The sequence below is a fragment of the Anomaloglossus baeobatrachus genome, chromosome 8 (assembly GCF_048569485.1).
Source record: "Anomaloglossus baeobatrachus isolate aAnoBae1 chromosome 8, aAnoBae1.hap1, whole genome shotgun sequence".
NCBI lineage: Eukaryota > Metazoa > Chordata > Amphibia > Anura > Aromobatidae > Anomaloglossus > Anomaloglossus baeobatrachus.
Window position 1 is genome coordinate 68,839,342 of NC_134360.1, and position 15,907 is coordinate 68,855,248.

The following is a 15,907-nucleotide window of genomic DNA, read 5'->3' on the forward strand; positions in this document are numbered from 1 at the left end:
TCTTTTTTCTTTCTTTCTCTTTCTTTCTCTTTCTTTCTCTTTTTTCTTTCTTTCTTTCTCTTTTTTCTTTCTTTCTTTCTTTCTTTCTCTTTTTTCTTTCTTTCTTTCTTTCTTTCTCTTTTTTCTTTCTCTCTTTTTTCTTTCTTTCTTTCTCTTTTTTCTTTCTTTCTTTCTTTCTTTCTTTCTTTCTTTCTTTCTCTTTTTTCTTTCTTTCTTTCTTTTTCTTTCTCTCTTTTTTCTTTCTTTCTTTCTCTCTTTTTCTTTCTTTCTTTCTTTCTCTCTTTCTTTCTCTTTTTTCTTTCTTTCTTTCTCTTTTTTCTTTCTTTCTTTCTCTTTTTTCTTTCTTTCTCTTTTTTCTTTCTTTCTTTCTTTCTTTCTTTCTTTCTCTTTTTTCTTTCTTTCTCTTTTTTCTTTCTTTCTCTTTCTTTCTCTTTCTTTCTCTCTTTCTTTCTCTTTTTTCTTTCTTTCTCTTTCTTTCTCTTTCTTTCTCTTTTTTCTTTCTTTCTTTCTCTTTTTTCTTTCTTTCTTTCTTTCTCTTTTTTCTTTCTTTCTTTCTTTCTTTCTCTTTTTTCTTTCTCTCTTTTTTCTTTCTTTCTTTCTCTTTTTTCTTTCTTTCTTTCTTTCTTTCTTTCTTTCTTTCTCTTTTTTCTTTCTTTCTTTCTTTCTTTCTCTTTTTTCTTTCTTTCTTTCTCTTTTTCTTTCTCTCTTTTTTCTTTCTTTCTTTCTCTCTTTTTCTTTCTTTCTTTCTTTCTTTCTTTCTTTCTCTTTTTTCTTTCTTTCTTTCTCTTTTTTCTTTCTTTCTCTTTTTTCTTTCTTTCTTTCTTTCTTTCTTTCTTTCTCTTTTTTCTTTCTTTCTCTTTCTTTCTCTTTCTTTCTCTCTTTCTTTCTCTTTTTTCTTTCTTTCTCTTTCTTTCTCTTTCTTTCTCTTTTTTCTTTCTTTCTTTCTTTCTTTCTCTTTTTTCTTTCTCTCTTTTTTCTTTCTTTCTTTCTCTTTTTTCTTTCTTTCTTTCTTTCTTTCTTTCTTTCTTTCTTTCTTTCTCTTTTTTCTTTCTTTCTTTCTTTCTTTCTCTTTTTTCTTTCTTTCTTTCTCTTTTTCTTTCTCTCTTTTTTCTTTCTTTCTTTCTCTCTTTTTCTTTCTTTCTTTCTTTCTTTCTTTCTTTCTCTTTTTTCTTTCTTTCTTTCTCTTTTTTCTTTCTTTCTCTTTTTTCTTTCTTTCTTTCTTTCTTTCTTTCTTTCTCTTTTTTCTTTCTTTCTCTTTCTTTCTCTTTCTTTCTCTCTTTCTTTCTCTTTTTTCTTTCTTTCTCTTTCTTTCTCTTTCTTTCTCTTTTTTCTTTCTTTCTTTCTCTTTTTTCTTTCTTTCTTTCTTTCTTTCTCTTTTTTCTTTCTTTCTTTCTTTCTTTCTCTTTTTTCTTTCTCTCTTTTTTCTTTCTTTCTTTCTCTTTTTTTTTTCTTTCTTTCTTTCTTTCTTTCTTTCTTTCTTTCTCTTTTTTCTTTCTTTCTTTCTCTTTTTCTTTCTCTCTTTTTTCTTTCTTTCTTTCTCTCTTTTTCTTTCTTTCTTTCTTTCTCTCTTTCTTTCTCTTTTTTCTTTCTTTCTTTCTCTTTTTTCTTTCTTTCTTTCTCTTTTTTTCTTTCTTTCTTTCTTTCTTTCTTTCTTTCTTTCTCTTTTTTCTTTCTTTCTTTCTCTTTTTTCTTTCTTTCTTTCTTTCTTTCTCTTTTTTCTTTCTCTCTTTTTTCTTTCTTTCTTTCTTTCTTTCTTTCTTTCTTTCTTTCTTTCTTTCTCTTTTTTCTTTCTTTCTTTCTCTTTTTCTTTCTCTCTTTTTTCTTTCTTTCTTTCTCTCTTTTTCTTTCTTTCTTTCTTTCTCTCTTTCTTTCTCTTTTTTCTTTCTTTCTTTCTCTTTTTTCTTTCTTTCTTTCTCTTTTTTTCTTTCTTTCTTTCTTTCTTTCTCTTTCTTTCTCTTTTTTCTTTCTTTCTTTCTCTTTTTTCTTTCTTTCTTTCTTTCTTTCTTTCTCTTTTTTCTTTCTCTCTTTTTTCTTTCTTTCTTTCTCTTTCTTTCTCTTTTTCTTTCGTTCTTTCTTTTTCTTTCGTTCTTTCTCTTTTTCTTTCTTTCTTTCTTTCTCTTCTTTCTCTTTTTCTTTCGTTCTTTCTTTCTCTCTTTCTCTTTTTTTCTTTTCTTCTTTCTTTCTCTTTTTTTCTTTCGTTCTTTCTTTCTCTTTCTCCAGGGCTCTCTAAATGTAGTAATGACTTTTTTTTTTTCTTTTTTTTTCCTTAAGAAATCTAACAGGAAATCAGATTCCGGCTTAGAAAACATTGCCATATATCAGGGCGTAATTCCGAAAAACCCAGTTGCTGCAGGACTGGATGCAACAGGCAAGTACTAACTCTGGAGAAGAGAGAAAGCTCTTCATACTGAAATGAAATGAAAACTTAGTAGTTTAAATGACAAAAAAAATATGATTTCCATTTTTTTGGGTTAGCAGACAACCAATACGATAGGCTCTGGGAGGGGAGCAGTCCTCGGCCAACTGTCCGGGTCTCCAGTCTCAGAAACCGCATCACCATAGAGAAATTCGTTTTTCACAAGGTTCTTGGGAAGGGCAGCTTTGGCAAGGTAATAGTTTGGAGCATTGTTCAGTGTCTCCACCTTCTGCTCTGTGCACCACTGACTCTTCTGGTTGCCACTTTTTAGGTGCTGCTAGCCGAGCTTAAAGGCAAGAACGAGTTCTTTGCAATAAAGGCCCTGAAGAAGGACGTAGTTCTAATTGATGACGATGTGGAGTGTACCATGGTGGAGAAACGTGTGCTCGCTTTGGCCTGGGAAAATCCCTTTCTCACACATATTTACTGCAGCTTCCAGACCAAGGTAATTAGGTGGACATAGTTAACCTGTAAATTCGTGTCTGACCCTTTAACCCCTTCCTGACATCCACCGTACAAGGATATATGTGAGTTATACAGCCAGCACCTGCTTCTTGACAGCTTTCACCAACACCAGCCGTTTGATAGCGGCACTAGTGATGAGCCATGACTACCATGCTCAGGTGCACGGTACTCAAACTGAGCAGGTTGGACGCTCGGGCGGGCTTGACTCAAGTACCGAGTATAACGGAAGCCAATGGAAGATCTTCCAGAAAAATGCTTGAGTTCCTCATTGACTTCCATTATGCTCGCTACTCAAACCAAGCCCGTCCAAGTGTTCAACCTGCTTGTTTCGAGTACCGAGCATGATAGTGCTCTCTCATCACTAAGCGGGATTTATTTGATACGCCAATTCTCAGGGTACTGATTGGATGTCTATAGCCAGCAGGGTCTTATCAAAGGTCCCCATTGCAGCTCTTTGTGCTCTGTGTGAGATTGAAAAATAAACACTTTTGGTATCGCCACATATGTATTTGTCCCCACTGGTAAGAAGCCTCTCAGGAAATGGCTAATTTGCATTTTTATTCCCATGAGTTATTGCCAGTAGGACACATTGAGGAGAGACATAGAACACCTAAGGCTTTTGTGACAAATTACCGTATTTTCCGGCATATAAGACGACCTGGCGTATAAGACGACCCCCAACTTTTCCAGTTAAAATATAGAGTTTGGGATATACCGTATATACTAGAGTATAAGAAGCGGCCCCTATTTTACCACAAAACTGGGAAGCCTTATTGACTCGAGTATAAGCCTAGGGTGGGAAATGCAACAGCTACTGGAAAATTTCAAAAATAAAAATAAATCCACATAAAATGCAATGTGCCCATCCTTGTCCCCCCCCCACCCCCACCCTTGTAGTAATGTTCCCATCCTTGTGCCCCATCTTTGGGCTTTTTAGGAATGTGCCCATTGTTTAGTAATGTCCTCCTGCTGGTTCCCTTCTTGTCCCCTATTAGGCCGTTGTTTACACACAATAACAATTATTCTCACCTGTCCTTTGTTCCCGCGGTGCCCTCAGCTATTTCTTGCAGACCGCAGGCACTTAGACCTCTCGGTGATCTCGTCCAGTGCATGAAGTCGCTGCTGCAGGCTGCCATAATGGCTTTACTGTAGTTGAATGCTTTACAGCGGCGGTGCCGCTAATCATTCAACTGTTGTAAAGCGCTGACAGTAGTGGTGGCTCCGTGCATCGGACGTGATCATCAAGGGCTGCTTCTTGCGGAAAACTGACACATAAACCCCTCCATGATTGCATCCAATACACAGGGCTGTCGCTGCTGTCAGCGCATTACTGCAGTTGAATATTTTGTGCCGCCATTGTAAAGCATTCAACTGCAGTAAAGCGATGATGGCAGCCTGCAGTGGTGGCTCCGTGCATCAGACGAGATCACTGAGTGGTCTAAGTGCCTGCGGTCTGCAAGAAGCAGCTGAGGACATTGCAGGAACGGCGAATAGGTGAGGATATTTTTTTTTTTTTGTGGGAACCTCACTGCGACATCTGAGAGGCAGAGTCTTGGAGACAGGGAGAGCTTATAAATTACCTAACTATACGCCGTATAAGACGACCCCCGACTTTTGAGAAGATTTTCAAGGGTTAAAAAGTCATCTTATATGCCGGAAACTAGGGTATATTTTTGTGTGTAATCATTCTACGATGTGAGTCTTATACAATTCCTCTAATGTTATTTGTTTTTCTTAATTCTATCTCCATTAGGAACATCTCTTCTTTGTCATGGAGTTTCTGAATGGTGGAGATCTGATGTTTCACATACAAGACAAGGGTCGGTTTGATCTTTTCAGGGCTACGTAAGTATATTTCTAACATTGCGACAGTCACAAGAGAAGGGGGAAAGAATAAGTTTATAATTTACTTTAAATTATTAACCCCTTAACGACCCATGACGTACTGGGTACGTCATGGATCGTGTGCCGGTAAGCCCCGCCCCCTGCCGGCGGCAGGCGGCCGCGATCCGCGCACATATCAGCTGTTATCAACAGCTGACGTGTGCCTGCTAGCCGCGGGTGGAATCGCTTCCACCCGCGGCCATTAACCGCTTACATTTCGCTGCCAAAATCTGGCAGCGATATGTATATGGGCGCCGCCATGACAGTCACTTGCCCCGCCCCCACCGGAAGTCACGTGACATGATCACGTGACTTTCTGTGGTTGCCATGGTAGTACAGGGTCATGTGATGACGCCTGTAGCTAACATGACTCACTTCCTCTCAATGCCGGAATACAGCCGGCATTGAAAGTAAAGCAGCAAATCTGCAGTTCTCAGCTCTGTAGCTGAGATCTGCAGATAGTGCAGAGCGATCGGATTGCTGATCGCTATAGCCCCCTAGGACTAGTAAAATAAAAATAAAAAAAAGTTTTAAATTAAAAAAAAAAAAAACCTAAAAGTTCAAATCACCCCCCTTTCACCCCATTGAAAATTAAAGGGTTAAAAAAATACAAATACACACATATTTGGTATCGCCACGTTCAAAAATGCCCGATCTATCAAAATATAAAATCAATGAATCTGATCAGTAAACGGCGTAGCGGCAAAAAAATGCCAAACGCCAAAATTACGTTTTTTGGTCGCCGCAAATTTTGCGCAAAATGCAATAACAGGCGATCAAAACGTAGCATCTGCGCAAAAATAATACCGTTAAAAATGTCAGGTCGAGACGCAAAAAATAAGCCACCACTGAGCCTCAGATCCTGAAAAATGAGAACGCTACGGGTTTTGGAAAATGGCGGAAAAAGTGTGCCACGTTTTTTGGACAAGCTTGTGAACTTTTTTTAACCCCTTAGATACAAGCAAACCTATACATGTTTGGTGTCTACAAACTCGCACTGACCTGAGGCATCACATAGATATCTCAGTTTTACCATATAGTGAACACAGTGAATAAAATATCCCAAAAACTATTGTACGATCACACTTGTTTTGCAATTTTTCCGCACTTGGAATTTTTTTGCCGTTTTCCAGTACACTATATGGTAAAACTTATGGTTTCATTTAAAAGTACAACTCGTCCCGCAAAAAACAAGCCCTCATATGGCAAGATTGATGGAAAAATAAAAAAGTTACGCCTCTCGGAAGAAGGGGAGCAAAATATGCAAAAACGGAAAGTGCCCGGGGGCTGAAGGGGTTAATTATTGGACTTGGGTCTTCGATGCAAAGAATGGAAAAAGAGCCTTTGTCTATATTACCTGTGACAGGGTGATGAGTGGTCACTGTGCGGAAAGGTGCCCACCGTGTCAGTACTGGATTATATAGTATCAGTAGTACATAACCTAACCATGTAATACATCATTGGTAAGTGCAGCCTCAGTCCAATAGTCCCACATCTGTGTCTGGGGATCCGGACACTACAACCTGAACTGTCCCGGAGTACAAGGTGCATTAAGTTCCCATTTAGTTCTTTAGGCCCCTTATCACGTGCGCTCAATAAAAACGCATGTGTGGCACGTCTTATCCATCCGTGTGTACCTGTGTGTCATTTATATATTGGGTTAAACAAGCCTAAAAACACTCTAGTGCCACATGGAAGGCACTAAACAGTGCAAGGATAAAATATGTAGGGGGGCTGGGTAATTGTATAACTGCAGGATAGATATCTGTCCAACTTTTCTCTCTCCTCTCTTCTTTTTCTCTCATACGGACGGCACACGGATGTCACAATGTCATCTGTGCGCTTTACATGTTTTTCATGGACTCATAGACTTCTATTGGCCCTGGTCATCCATGCTGATGGTAGAAATTAACATGTCTCTGTGTGGATCACATGGAGACACGTGTGAAAACCCAAAGGTGTGACAAGCAAGAGAGATTTTAATGAGTGTTTCTTGTGAACATGTCTCCAATACATGTGAAAACACACACCACATGTATTAGAAACATGGACATATGAAGGAGGCCTTACACAGGATTGATGGTAACTTACTGATAAGTGCGGCTCTGGCTCCTGAGATCTGCTCCGGTTAGCAGAACAGGGAATTTTTTTTATTCCCATTACAAAATAATGCAGCATGTTGGGCACCAAACAAAACTTCATTCACCCCCTATGAGGCTCTCAGAAAAAACTCGGAAGCCACATAGGGGATGAATGGAGAGGCCGATGGGCATCAACCTGCTACACGAACGAAAGGATCAATCATTGCAAATCTGACTGCTGGATCCCTGCAACTGCAGACTTTATTCTAATGTGTATGGGGGCATTTATACTCCCATTAGTTTTTCTGGAGAATGACCGCATGACATGAATGTGCGGCAAAACGTTTTTTTTTTTACACTTAAATCTGTCACCACCTTTTTGCCACCAAACAGACAGACTGAAACTCTGATTCCAGTGATGTGTCAGTTACTGGGCTTTTTTCCTATACTTTTAATATTTCTTCTACAGATAAATCAGTGATTATGTCACTAGAGGACGAGTAAACCTGCTGTCAATATAGTCCTCCATATTTATAAACATGGAGTCCTTCTTGCTCTGCAGGGCACCACTCCTTTTGCCTGGTATTGTCGTTATCTTTCAGATCAATTTCATAGTTTATTGAGGTTCATCGCCGAGGAGGCTGATGTGACGTTTTTTCAGATATACTTAAATGTATAAAAGACGACTTATAAATGTCTGTGGCTTAACCGATGAATAAATGTCTAATGCCGTCCTCTCATGTTGACACTTCTTACACCTGCAGGTTCTATGGAGCCGAAATAATATGTGGATTACAGTTCCTTCACTCCAAGGGTATTATCTATAGGTAAGGGCAAACATTTCTATATGACGGCTATGGCACAGTGCTAGATTAGGCCTGAAAAGATATGGCTGGTGAGTGGCACTGAGATGGTACATGGCTGGTGTAGGTACATAGACGATGTCTGGCTCTGAAAACTGCCTCCTAATCATACGGCAATGTTGATATACTAGATGCTTACTCTGTAGGTTTAAAGGGGTTTTCCAATGAATAAAGTTGAATCCATGTATAGTAATGAGTTATGCCGTCTATTGCGGTCATTGGAAACAAGAATTATTTCATAACTGACAAGGATTATTACTCTGTTTCCCCAAAACTAAGACAGGGGCTTATATTCTTTTGTGCTTTGAAAAATGTGCTTGGGCTTATTTTCAGGCGGTGTCTTATATTTGCCTGTTGTATTAGTGCCCGAAGATTGCCCCACAATTCTAGTTATCTCTACTGAGCTGACAGTGATATCTGCATAGAAATACACGCTGTCGCCCTCAGATCAGAAGTCCCGACGATGATTGCGGTGAGCAGGCGCCAGCTAACTAAGTGAATGAATATTCTCCCACTTCCCCACCCAGAACCCCGCCCACTGCTCTGAACCCTGCACTCACACTCTATGCCTGCTGTCTTGTTCACTGTATGAAGATCGCATCGCAATCCTCGTTGACTATCTTGAGCTGCGATTGACAGCTGCATAGACATACACGCTGTCACTCTCAGTTTAGGAGAGTCTCTGTTGATTGCTATAAGGAAGCACATGGTTACTAAATTATATATTCACTCTCCTCTCCTGTAATCCCGCTCGCCGCTCTGAGTCCTGCTCTGCATCCGCATTCTGTCTGCTTTACCGGTACTGCCAGCCTTGAAATAGGGCTGCACAAGCCCTATTTCAGGATACTGTTAAGTTGAGTACGTAACTGGGGCTTATTTTTTGAGTAGAGCTTATATTGCAAGTCTACTCCAAAAAATCCTGGTAGGGCATGCTTTTGGGGTAGGGCATGCTTTTGGGGTAGGGCATGCTTTTGGGGTAGGGCATGCTTTTGGGTTAGGGCTTGCTTTTGGGGTAGGGCTTATATTCCGGGTAAACATGGTAGATGACTGCATTTTATGTCTCCAAACAGTCGGCTGTTTTCCATGTACATGTTCTAGCCACATACTAGTTGTAATCTGTACTGCTGTCACATGCTCCTGGTTTTCTTTTTGGAGATAGTGTTCCTATAAATAAAGGAGACATGTCTGTTTTTGTCCAGAGCCACAGATCAAACGTGAATATTCATAGCAGTAAGATAGTAAAAATGGATCAGAAATGGATGAAACTTGGATGCGGTACATTGATTACTGACCCGTTGTTGTTTCGCAAAAAATAAAAAAATGTATTTCTGAATGTGGCTTAAAGTTGAGGTCACGCATTGAGGACTCACTGAGATACATTTCGGCTACGGAGTAATTTCTATTTAGCTGCACAACCGTATGGCTCGGCACACAAGACATGCATAATTGTTAGCAGGTTTTCAGTATGCAACACTTAAAGGGAACCTGTCCACTTATTCCCGGGCAGCCTAAATCTGAGTCTGGCTGCGTTATTGCAGCTGTGCAGGTTTTTCATTTTTTGTAATTTTTTTTTATTTTTTACTTTTAATATGTAGAGATCTGAAGTTGGACAACGTAATGTTGGACAAGGATGGTCACATCAAGATTGCAGATTTTGGAATGTGCAAAGAAAATGTGTTTGGTGATAATAAAGCCAGCACTTTCTGCGGGACCCCAGATTACATCGCTCCAGAGGTGAGAGATTGCCGACGGTGATGGTTGTAATCTGTGTATATAGAAGAGACATTTGTAGAAAATTATAGCTCAGCAAATACATAATAAAGTATCAGGAATACTCTAAGCTCTAGCCTTGTAACCCTACAGATTCTGCAGGGGCACAAGTACACCTTCTCCGTAGACTGGTGGTCCTTTGGCGTCCTGCTGTATGAGATGTTGATAGGACAGTCGCCCTTCCATGGTGATGATGAGGATGAACTGTTTGAGTCAATTCGAGTAGACACTCCACACTATCCACGCTGGATCACCAAGGAATCCAAAGACCTCCTAGAAAAGGTATCATTGTCATTGCTTCTGGCTGTGGTTCATATGTGGACAACGCGTTGGAAAATTCTTCCATTTAGCAGCAGCCATTTAATTGTTCCTCATGGTTGGTTTGTTTTTCTTCGTAAGCTGTTTGACAGAGATTCCACAAGAAGACTCGGCGTGACCGGGAACATCAAACTTCATCCCTTCTTCAAGACCATAAACTGGACTGCTTTGGAAAAGCGAGAAGTGGATCCGCCTTTCAAACCTAAAGTGGTACGTGACTCAAGGCTGAGCGTGCAGAATCCCTACAGAATTATTTGTTGGGAGGTGGGGGTCTCCTATAAAGGAGCATAAATGTTCCACCACTTAAGGTCCCATTGACATTTATAGGACTTTGTCCTTCACAATTCGGGCTGTTATTAGCAGGGTTGTACCTTATTCATATGGTAATTTTCTCCACATTTCTCCTGCAAATGTAAACTAGTGCCACAATCTTCACCATTTTTTGGGGGAGCTTTCTTATTAATGAATCTGTTTAAAACTTGTAGATTATGATCACTTCGGGTAAACCAAGCGCAGATTTCTTTCCAAATCTGGTAACTAGTTTGGAAACGTTTGCAACTATTTAAGGCACATTTTAAACCACTGACTGGCGTTCAAAGTTTGTATATGTAATTCATGTAGGATTGTCTTTGTTTTTTGGTATTTTTATTGCATGTTTTTTAGTGATTTTAGCCAGTAGTAGCTAACCACATCCCCTAAGACAGTAGTACCCTAAATATACATATTGTGTGTGGTATTGCAGCTCAGCCCAGCCTCATTGACATTAATGCCTTTCCAATGTAGTATATTCGAGGGCAGAACTTTAGCCATAGCAGCAGGGGTCTGAGCCTGCGGGTATGGTGGGACGTAACACAGGGAGAAAGAAACTTGGTCAGTAGCGAGCCGCACAGGTTTCACTCTCCGAGCTCCAAACCGAACACTGCAGAGGAGGAAGCTAAGCAGAATCTGCAAATGTCATATCTAGTTGTAAGATTTTTCCATCATGTCTCAGACATGTGACCAGTTGCAAGAGTGAGCGTGAACAATTGAAGAACAACTTTACACCAGGCACCGAAATACACGTGAATAAAGGTGTCTGTGTTGCAGTGCTGTGTGTGTGTGTGTGTGTGTGTGTGTGTGTGTGTGTCTGTGTGTGTGTGTGTGTGTGTGTGTGTGTGTGTGTGCGCGCGCGCAGCTGAGCTGTGTCTATGTATGTATGCAACAGATAACTGAGCAATCACTCCATACTGACAGAGGTTAGAACTCTCAAATAGAAAAATATTCCAATAGCAAAGCGAGACTACTTAAAGGGTTGTCCACTACTAAGACAAACCTTTCTGATTCCACGTTTCACCTATGTAAAATAACAAAGCCTATACTCTCCTCCACAGGCGTTGCCGCTGCTCATGTTCCTGGGGCTAACGTGGGGTTGTCACGTCACGCGAGCCCTGTGTCCAATCAGCACCGACTTCTGTCTCTATGCCTTCGGACCAAACGAGTTAATCAACAGGAAGTGAGTGCTGCGGCTGTGCTCACTTCCTGTTGTTTGGTCCAAAGGTGGAGAGACAGAAGATTGGACGCAGGGCTCGCGTGATGTTGTTGCCCCATGTGAGCCCCAGCACTGTTTGCTGCGGCACTGCTAAAAGGGCGCCAGTGTAGGAGTTGAGTATAGGCTTTATTATTTTACCTATGGAAACAGAAGGGGTTGTCCTAGTAATGGATAATCCCTTTAAAATAGTAGGGAACCAAACTTAATTTTATTGATCAAATATAAAAAAAGGCACTACACCTTGAATAATAAATAACATGACAAGCCAATATAAATTACACAATAATGAGCAAACTGATAATCAGAAAACAACAAACTGCCCGATAATACCAGCGCATGTAGCAAAATGGCTCAGTTGATGAGGAGAGCACATCCAGAAGGATCAGGAGTAGAGGTAGGAATATCAGTACTAAGTCCCCATGTAGTAACTATTGCCCTAACAATGATAGTACCCAAGTGTGGTCCTGTCACACACACCTCTAACGGTTGGCAGCACTCTGCAAGCCTATCCCAGGGTACTGTATTATTTTTCCCCACAAATATACTCCTCTGAGGAGTCCTTGGTACCGTGGATGAAATATGTTGGTAGGGACACTAGGGTTATATTATTTATTTATTTTTTTATACAAGTGACAGGACCACACTTGGGTACTGCCCTTGTTAGGGCAGGAGTTACTACATGGGCAACGATGGGACTTCGTATTGATACACCTGCCTCTACTTCTTTTCTTCCTGGATGGTCTTTCCTCAGACTGAATCCAACCATCTCATTCTTTTCACCCAGGGTGCATCTAATAGCAAGGTGAATCCTGTAGTCCAAAAAATATGGTATATGTCCTGACCGCTCTGGACTGCACTAGCCAGTGTTAGGAAACTGTACCACACAGAAAAGGGTATTCACAAGTTTGCTATGGCCCTTCTTCTTATGGCCCATAGATGTCCTGGTACAGCCAATTTTGGGGACTGGTGTATGGAGCAGGCGCATGACACAATTTTTATTTTTTTTCCACCAGGCATGAGCCATTGTGTAATCTAATATATAAAGCTCAGTGTATGTATGTATGTATGTATGTGTATGTATCTATGTGTGGTATGTATGTATGTGTGTCCGCTAAAGGAATCCGCACCGTCGCATTTACAATCACGAAATTTTGCACAGACTCCTCATGTGACTCAGGGAACGTCATGGACTATTTTTGGACAGGAAAATTTAACTCCGCGCTTTACAGTTAGTCTGCAAACTCCTGCCTCCATTAATCTGAATGGAGCTGGGAGATACGGGCTATTAATAGCAACTGTCAGTGGGTGCTATAGGAACAAAATAAACTGTTAGTATAATAGCCAATGTGTGAGGTAATAAGATGGGGAGACGGACAGAGAGACAGACAGACGGGGAAAGAGACAGAGAGAGACAGAGACAGTCCTGAAAAGAGACAGTCCTGAAAAGAGACAGTCCTGAAAAGAGACAGTCCTGAAAAGAGACACAGACCCAGAGAAAGAGAGACAGACCCAGACTCGAAGAGAGATAGTTACTATCCTGGGCAACGCCTGGGTACTACAGCTAGTAAAACCATAAAATCCAGTGCGCAAATGAACAGTATAAAGAACAAAAATACACTTTTGTGAACTTGGTTTTAAAATGTAAATTATCAATTCATGGGGTTTACGATTTTAATGTTTTGGGGTTTTTTTTGTCTTTTTAATGTTTCTGTAGAAATCTCCTAATGACCACAGCAACTTTGACCGGGAGTTCCTTAGCGAGAAACCACGACTGTCCTACAGTGATAAAAATCTTATCGATTCAATGGATCAAGCAGCATTCCAAGGATTCTCCTTCATCAACCCCAAAATGGACCGAATGCTGGACAAATAACATTGGCGCATCATATTTTTTTTTTTTTTACCTCTGAACTGTAGTCATAGATTTTACACTAAAGGGAACAACATCCAGAGTTGCCTCAGTATCAATAATCCCTGGACTGTGGAACAAGTTGACCATCATGGAACTCCTTTTATAATATTATTTTTCCCAATATACAGATCACTCCAACTGCAAATGATGTGTATTAGAAATGTTAATATTTCATGCCATCTGGGTACTGTACTTGAATATAGTTTGTATGTTCAAATAATATATAAATATTGGATATATATATATGAATCGTGCTGTATATACTGCTACGGGGGCGTGAACGTAGTGTAGATGGGCAGAAGGGTTATTATGACAATGAAGTGACTTGGAATAAAATATTTTTTACAGTACACTCCAGCTTTGTTCAAAAAATAAATGGTTATCCACTTTATCAACCTGGTGGTCATGTTTTTCCAATGTTTAAAAAATTATCCACAGGGTTAAAAGTATATATCACATCATCTTGTTTTTAAGTCATAGCGCTGTAATCAAAAAGGGTTTATACACCATGAACGTTTGTACATCTTTTCACGTTAGAACCCACAAACTTAAAGGGGTTGTCCCAAGAATTAAGTCCATTTTAATCAATAAATCTTGGAATAAAAATAAGCTCAATAATCGGATGTGATTAAAAATAAAGTTCCTGTGCTGAGATCTTCTAAATGTGTACTGGCTGTGTCTCGACCAGCTTTGAACATGTTGAGGCTGATTTTTTTTTTTTTTGCCCATTCTTCACAAAGTAGATTGGATGGAAGTGTCTGTCTTTAGCAATTTTCAAGTCTTGTCACAGATACTCAATGGGAGTTAGGTTTGGACATGAATATATTTTGATCTAAACCATCCATTGTAACTCTGGTAGGATGTTTAGATGAGCCTCAGTCTGAGGTTTTTGCAGCCTCTAACAGGTTTTCTGCTAGGATTTCATTGTATTTAGCTCCATCCATCTATCCACCAACTTTGACAAGCTTACCTGTCCCTGCTGAAGAATTCCTCTTTAAAGAACCTTGCTATATAACTTAGGACTGGTGAGAAAACGAGCACTGCACATCACCCTGAAAACACCATCCCCACTGTCAAACATGGTGGCAGTATCATGCTGTGGATATGGTTTTCTTCAACAGGGACAGCGAAGCTGGTCAGAGGTGATGTGAGAATGGATGGGGGGAAAACTTGTTAGAGGCTGCAAAACACTTGAGACTGGGGTGTAGGTTTACCCTCCAGCAGGACGACTACTCTAAACGTCCTGCCAGAGCTACAATGAATGGTTTAGATTAAAACATTGCAAGTAAGGAGCTCACAGAATCCTGGATGGGAGGTGTGCATCACTGAGGTTGCAATCCTCAGGGATCTGAAACCTGGTAAGGCCGGGTACACATATCTGGATTTTTGACGGATGCGGCGCATGCCAGTACACTATGATACAGTACAGTGGCAGCGCCGCAACTTCCGGGTCACATGCTCCGGTCACATGTCAGCATGTGACCGGCGCTTGTTGCGTTGCCAGTGTACTGTATACACTGTACTGGCGTGCGCCGTATCCGTCAAACCGGCGAAAAGCCGGATATGTGTACCCGGCCTAAGTACGCTCCAGCGCTGATAGAGATCCTATTAACCCCCTTGGCACCTTTTTGAGTTCAGGTTTTTAAGAATGACTAGAATAGATGGGCGGTGCTTTTCATTCACGCGCTCCACTCCAGCAGGTATAGCTGATATGAGGAGCTTTGCAGCCCATTTTATGAGTGCCTCAGTGTAGAGGTGGAAACATCTGATACTGTGTCTTAGGGGGGCTTTATACGTTGCGACATCGCTACCGATATATTGTCGGGGTCACGTCGTTAGTGACGCACATCCGGCGCCGGTTGCGACATCGCAACGTGTAAATCGTAGGTGCGACGAACAAGCACAGAAGCATACAATATCGCTGATCTGTGTAACGTCGCGCTCATTTCCATGTCTGTTCGACTGCAAGTACGATGTTGTTTGTAGTTCCTGCAGCTCCACACATCACTGTGTGTGACACCGCAGGAGCGACAAACATCTCCTTACCTGCGTCCCGCCGGCAATGTGGAAGGGAGAAGGTGGGCGGGATGTTATGTCCCGCTCATCTCCGCCCCTCTGCTTCTATTGGCCGGCCGATTAGTGACGTCGCTCTAACGCCGAACGCACCTTCCCCTTGAAGGAGGGATTGTTCGGCGGTCACAGCGACGTCGCCGAGCAGGTATGTGCGTGTGACTCTGCCGTAGCAATAATGTTCGCTACGGCATAATTCACCACATATCGCATGTGCGACGGGGGCGGGTGCTATCGCGCTGGACATCGCTAGCAATTGCTAGCGATGTCGCAACGTCGAAAGCCCGCCTTAGGGTACGGTTCTACTAGCAGATGGTTTCTGATGCGAGAGCATCGGAAGTGATATGCTAATGATCCTCTGCTGCGAGCGTCACAGGTGCGGAGAAGAGGGAGGGAGCACTTTTTCCCCATCTCCTCCCCGGCCTGTCTCTGTGTATATCGCATTGCAGTCGGATGACATGCGAGTACAGTGCGATGTTTCACACACTCCCGTAGACTTGTGTGGGGGTGCGTGAGCGAAAACTCGCTGCAAAACACAGCATGCTGCGATTCATTCTGCATGCCGCTTGGCATGAGAAATCAATCACAGATGGACACTAC

At 41.1% G+C, this 15,907-nt stretch overlaps 1 protein-coding gene across 2 annotated transcripts in view; it reads left to right on the forward strand.

Annotated features, from left to right (window-relative positions):
* Window positions 1-13,628, forward strand: part of PRKCD (protein kinase C delta) — a 110,811-nt gene extending 97,183 nt beyond the window's left edge. Inside the window, exons 10-18 of one of the 2 annotated variants that reach the window (XM_075321768.1) lie at window positions 2,272-2,368; window positions 2,476-2,609; window positions 2,688-2,861; window positions 4,635-4,726; window positions 7,611-7,673; window positions 9,305-9,443; window positions 9,573-9,761; window positions 9,879-10,007; window positions 13,040-13,628. In XM_075321768.1, the coding sequence (XP_075177883.1) occupies window positions 2,272-2,368; window positions 2,476-2,609; window positions 2,688-2,861; window positions 4,635-4,726; window positions 7,611-7,673; window positions 9,305-9,443; window positions 9,573-9,761; window positions 9,879-10,007; window positions 13,040-13,198 (1,176 nt within the window). In that variant the 3' untranslated portion in view covers window positions 13,199-13,628. The remainder of the gene's footprint in view (window positions 1-2,271; window positions 2,369-2,475; window positions 2,610-2,687; window positions 2,862-4,634; window positions 4,727-7,610; window positions 7,674-9,304; window positions 9,444-9,572; window positions 9,762-9,878; window positions 10,008-13,039) is intronic. The other variant, XM_075321769.1, reaches the window with a different exon arrangement.
* The last annotated feature ends 2,279 nt before the right edge of the window (window positions 13,629-15,907 follow it).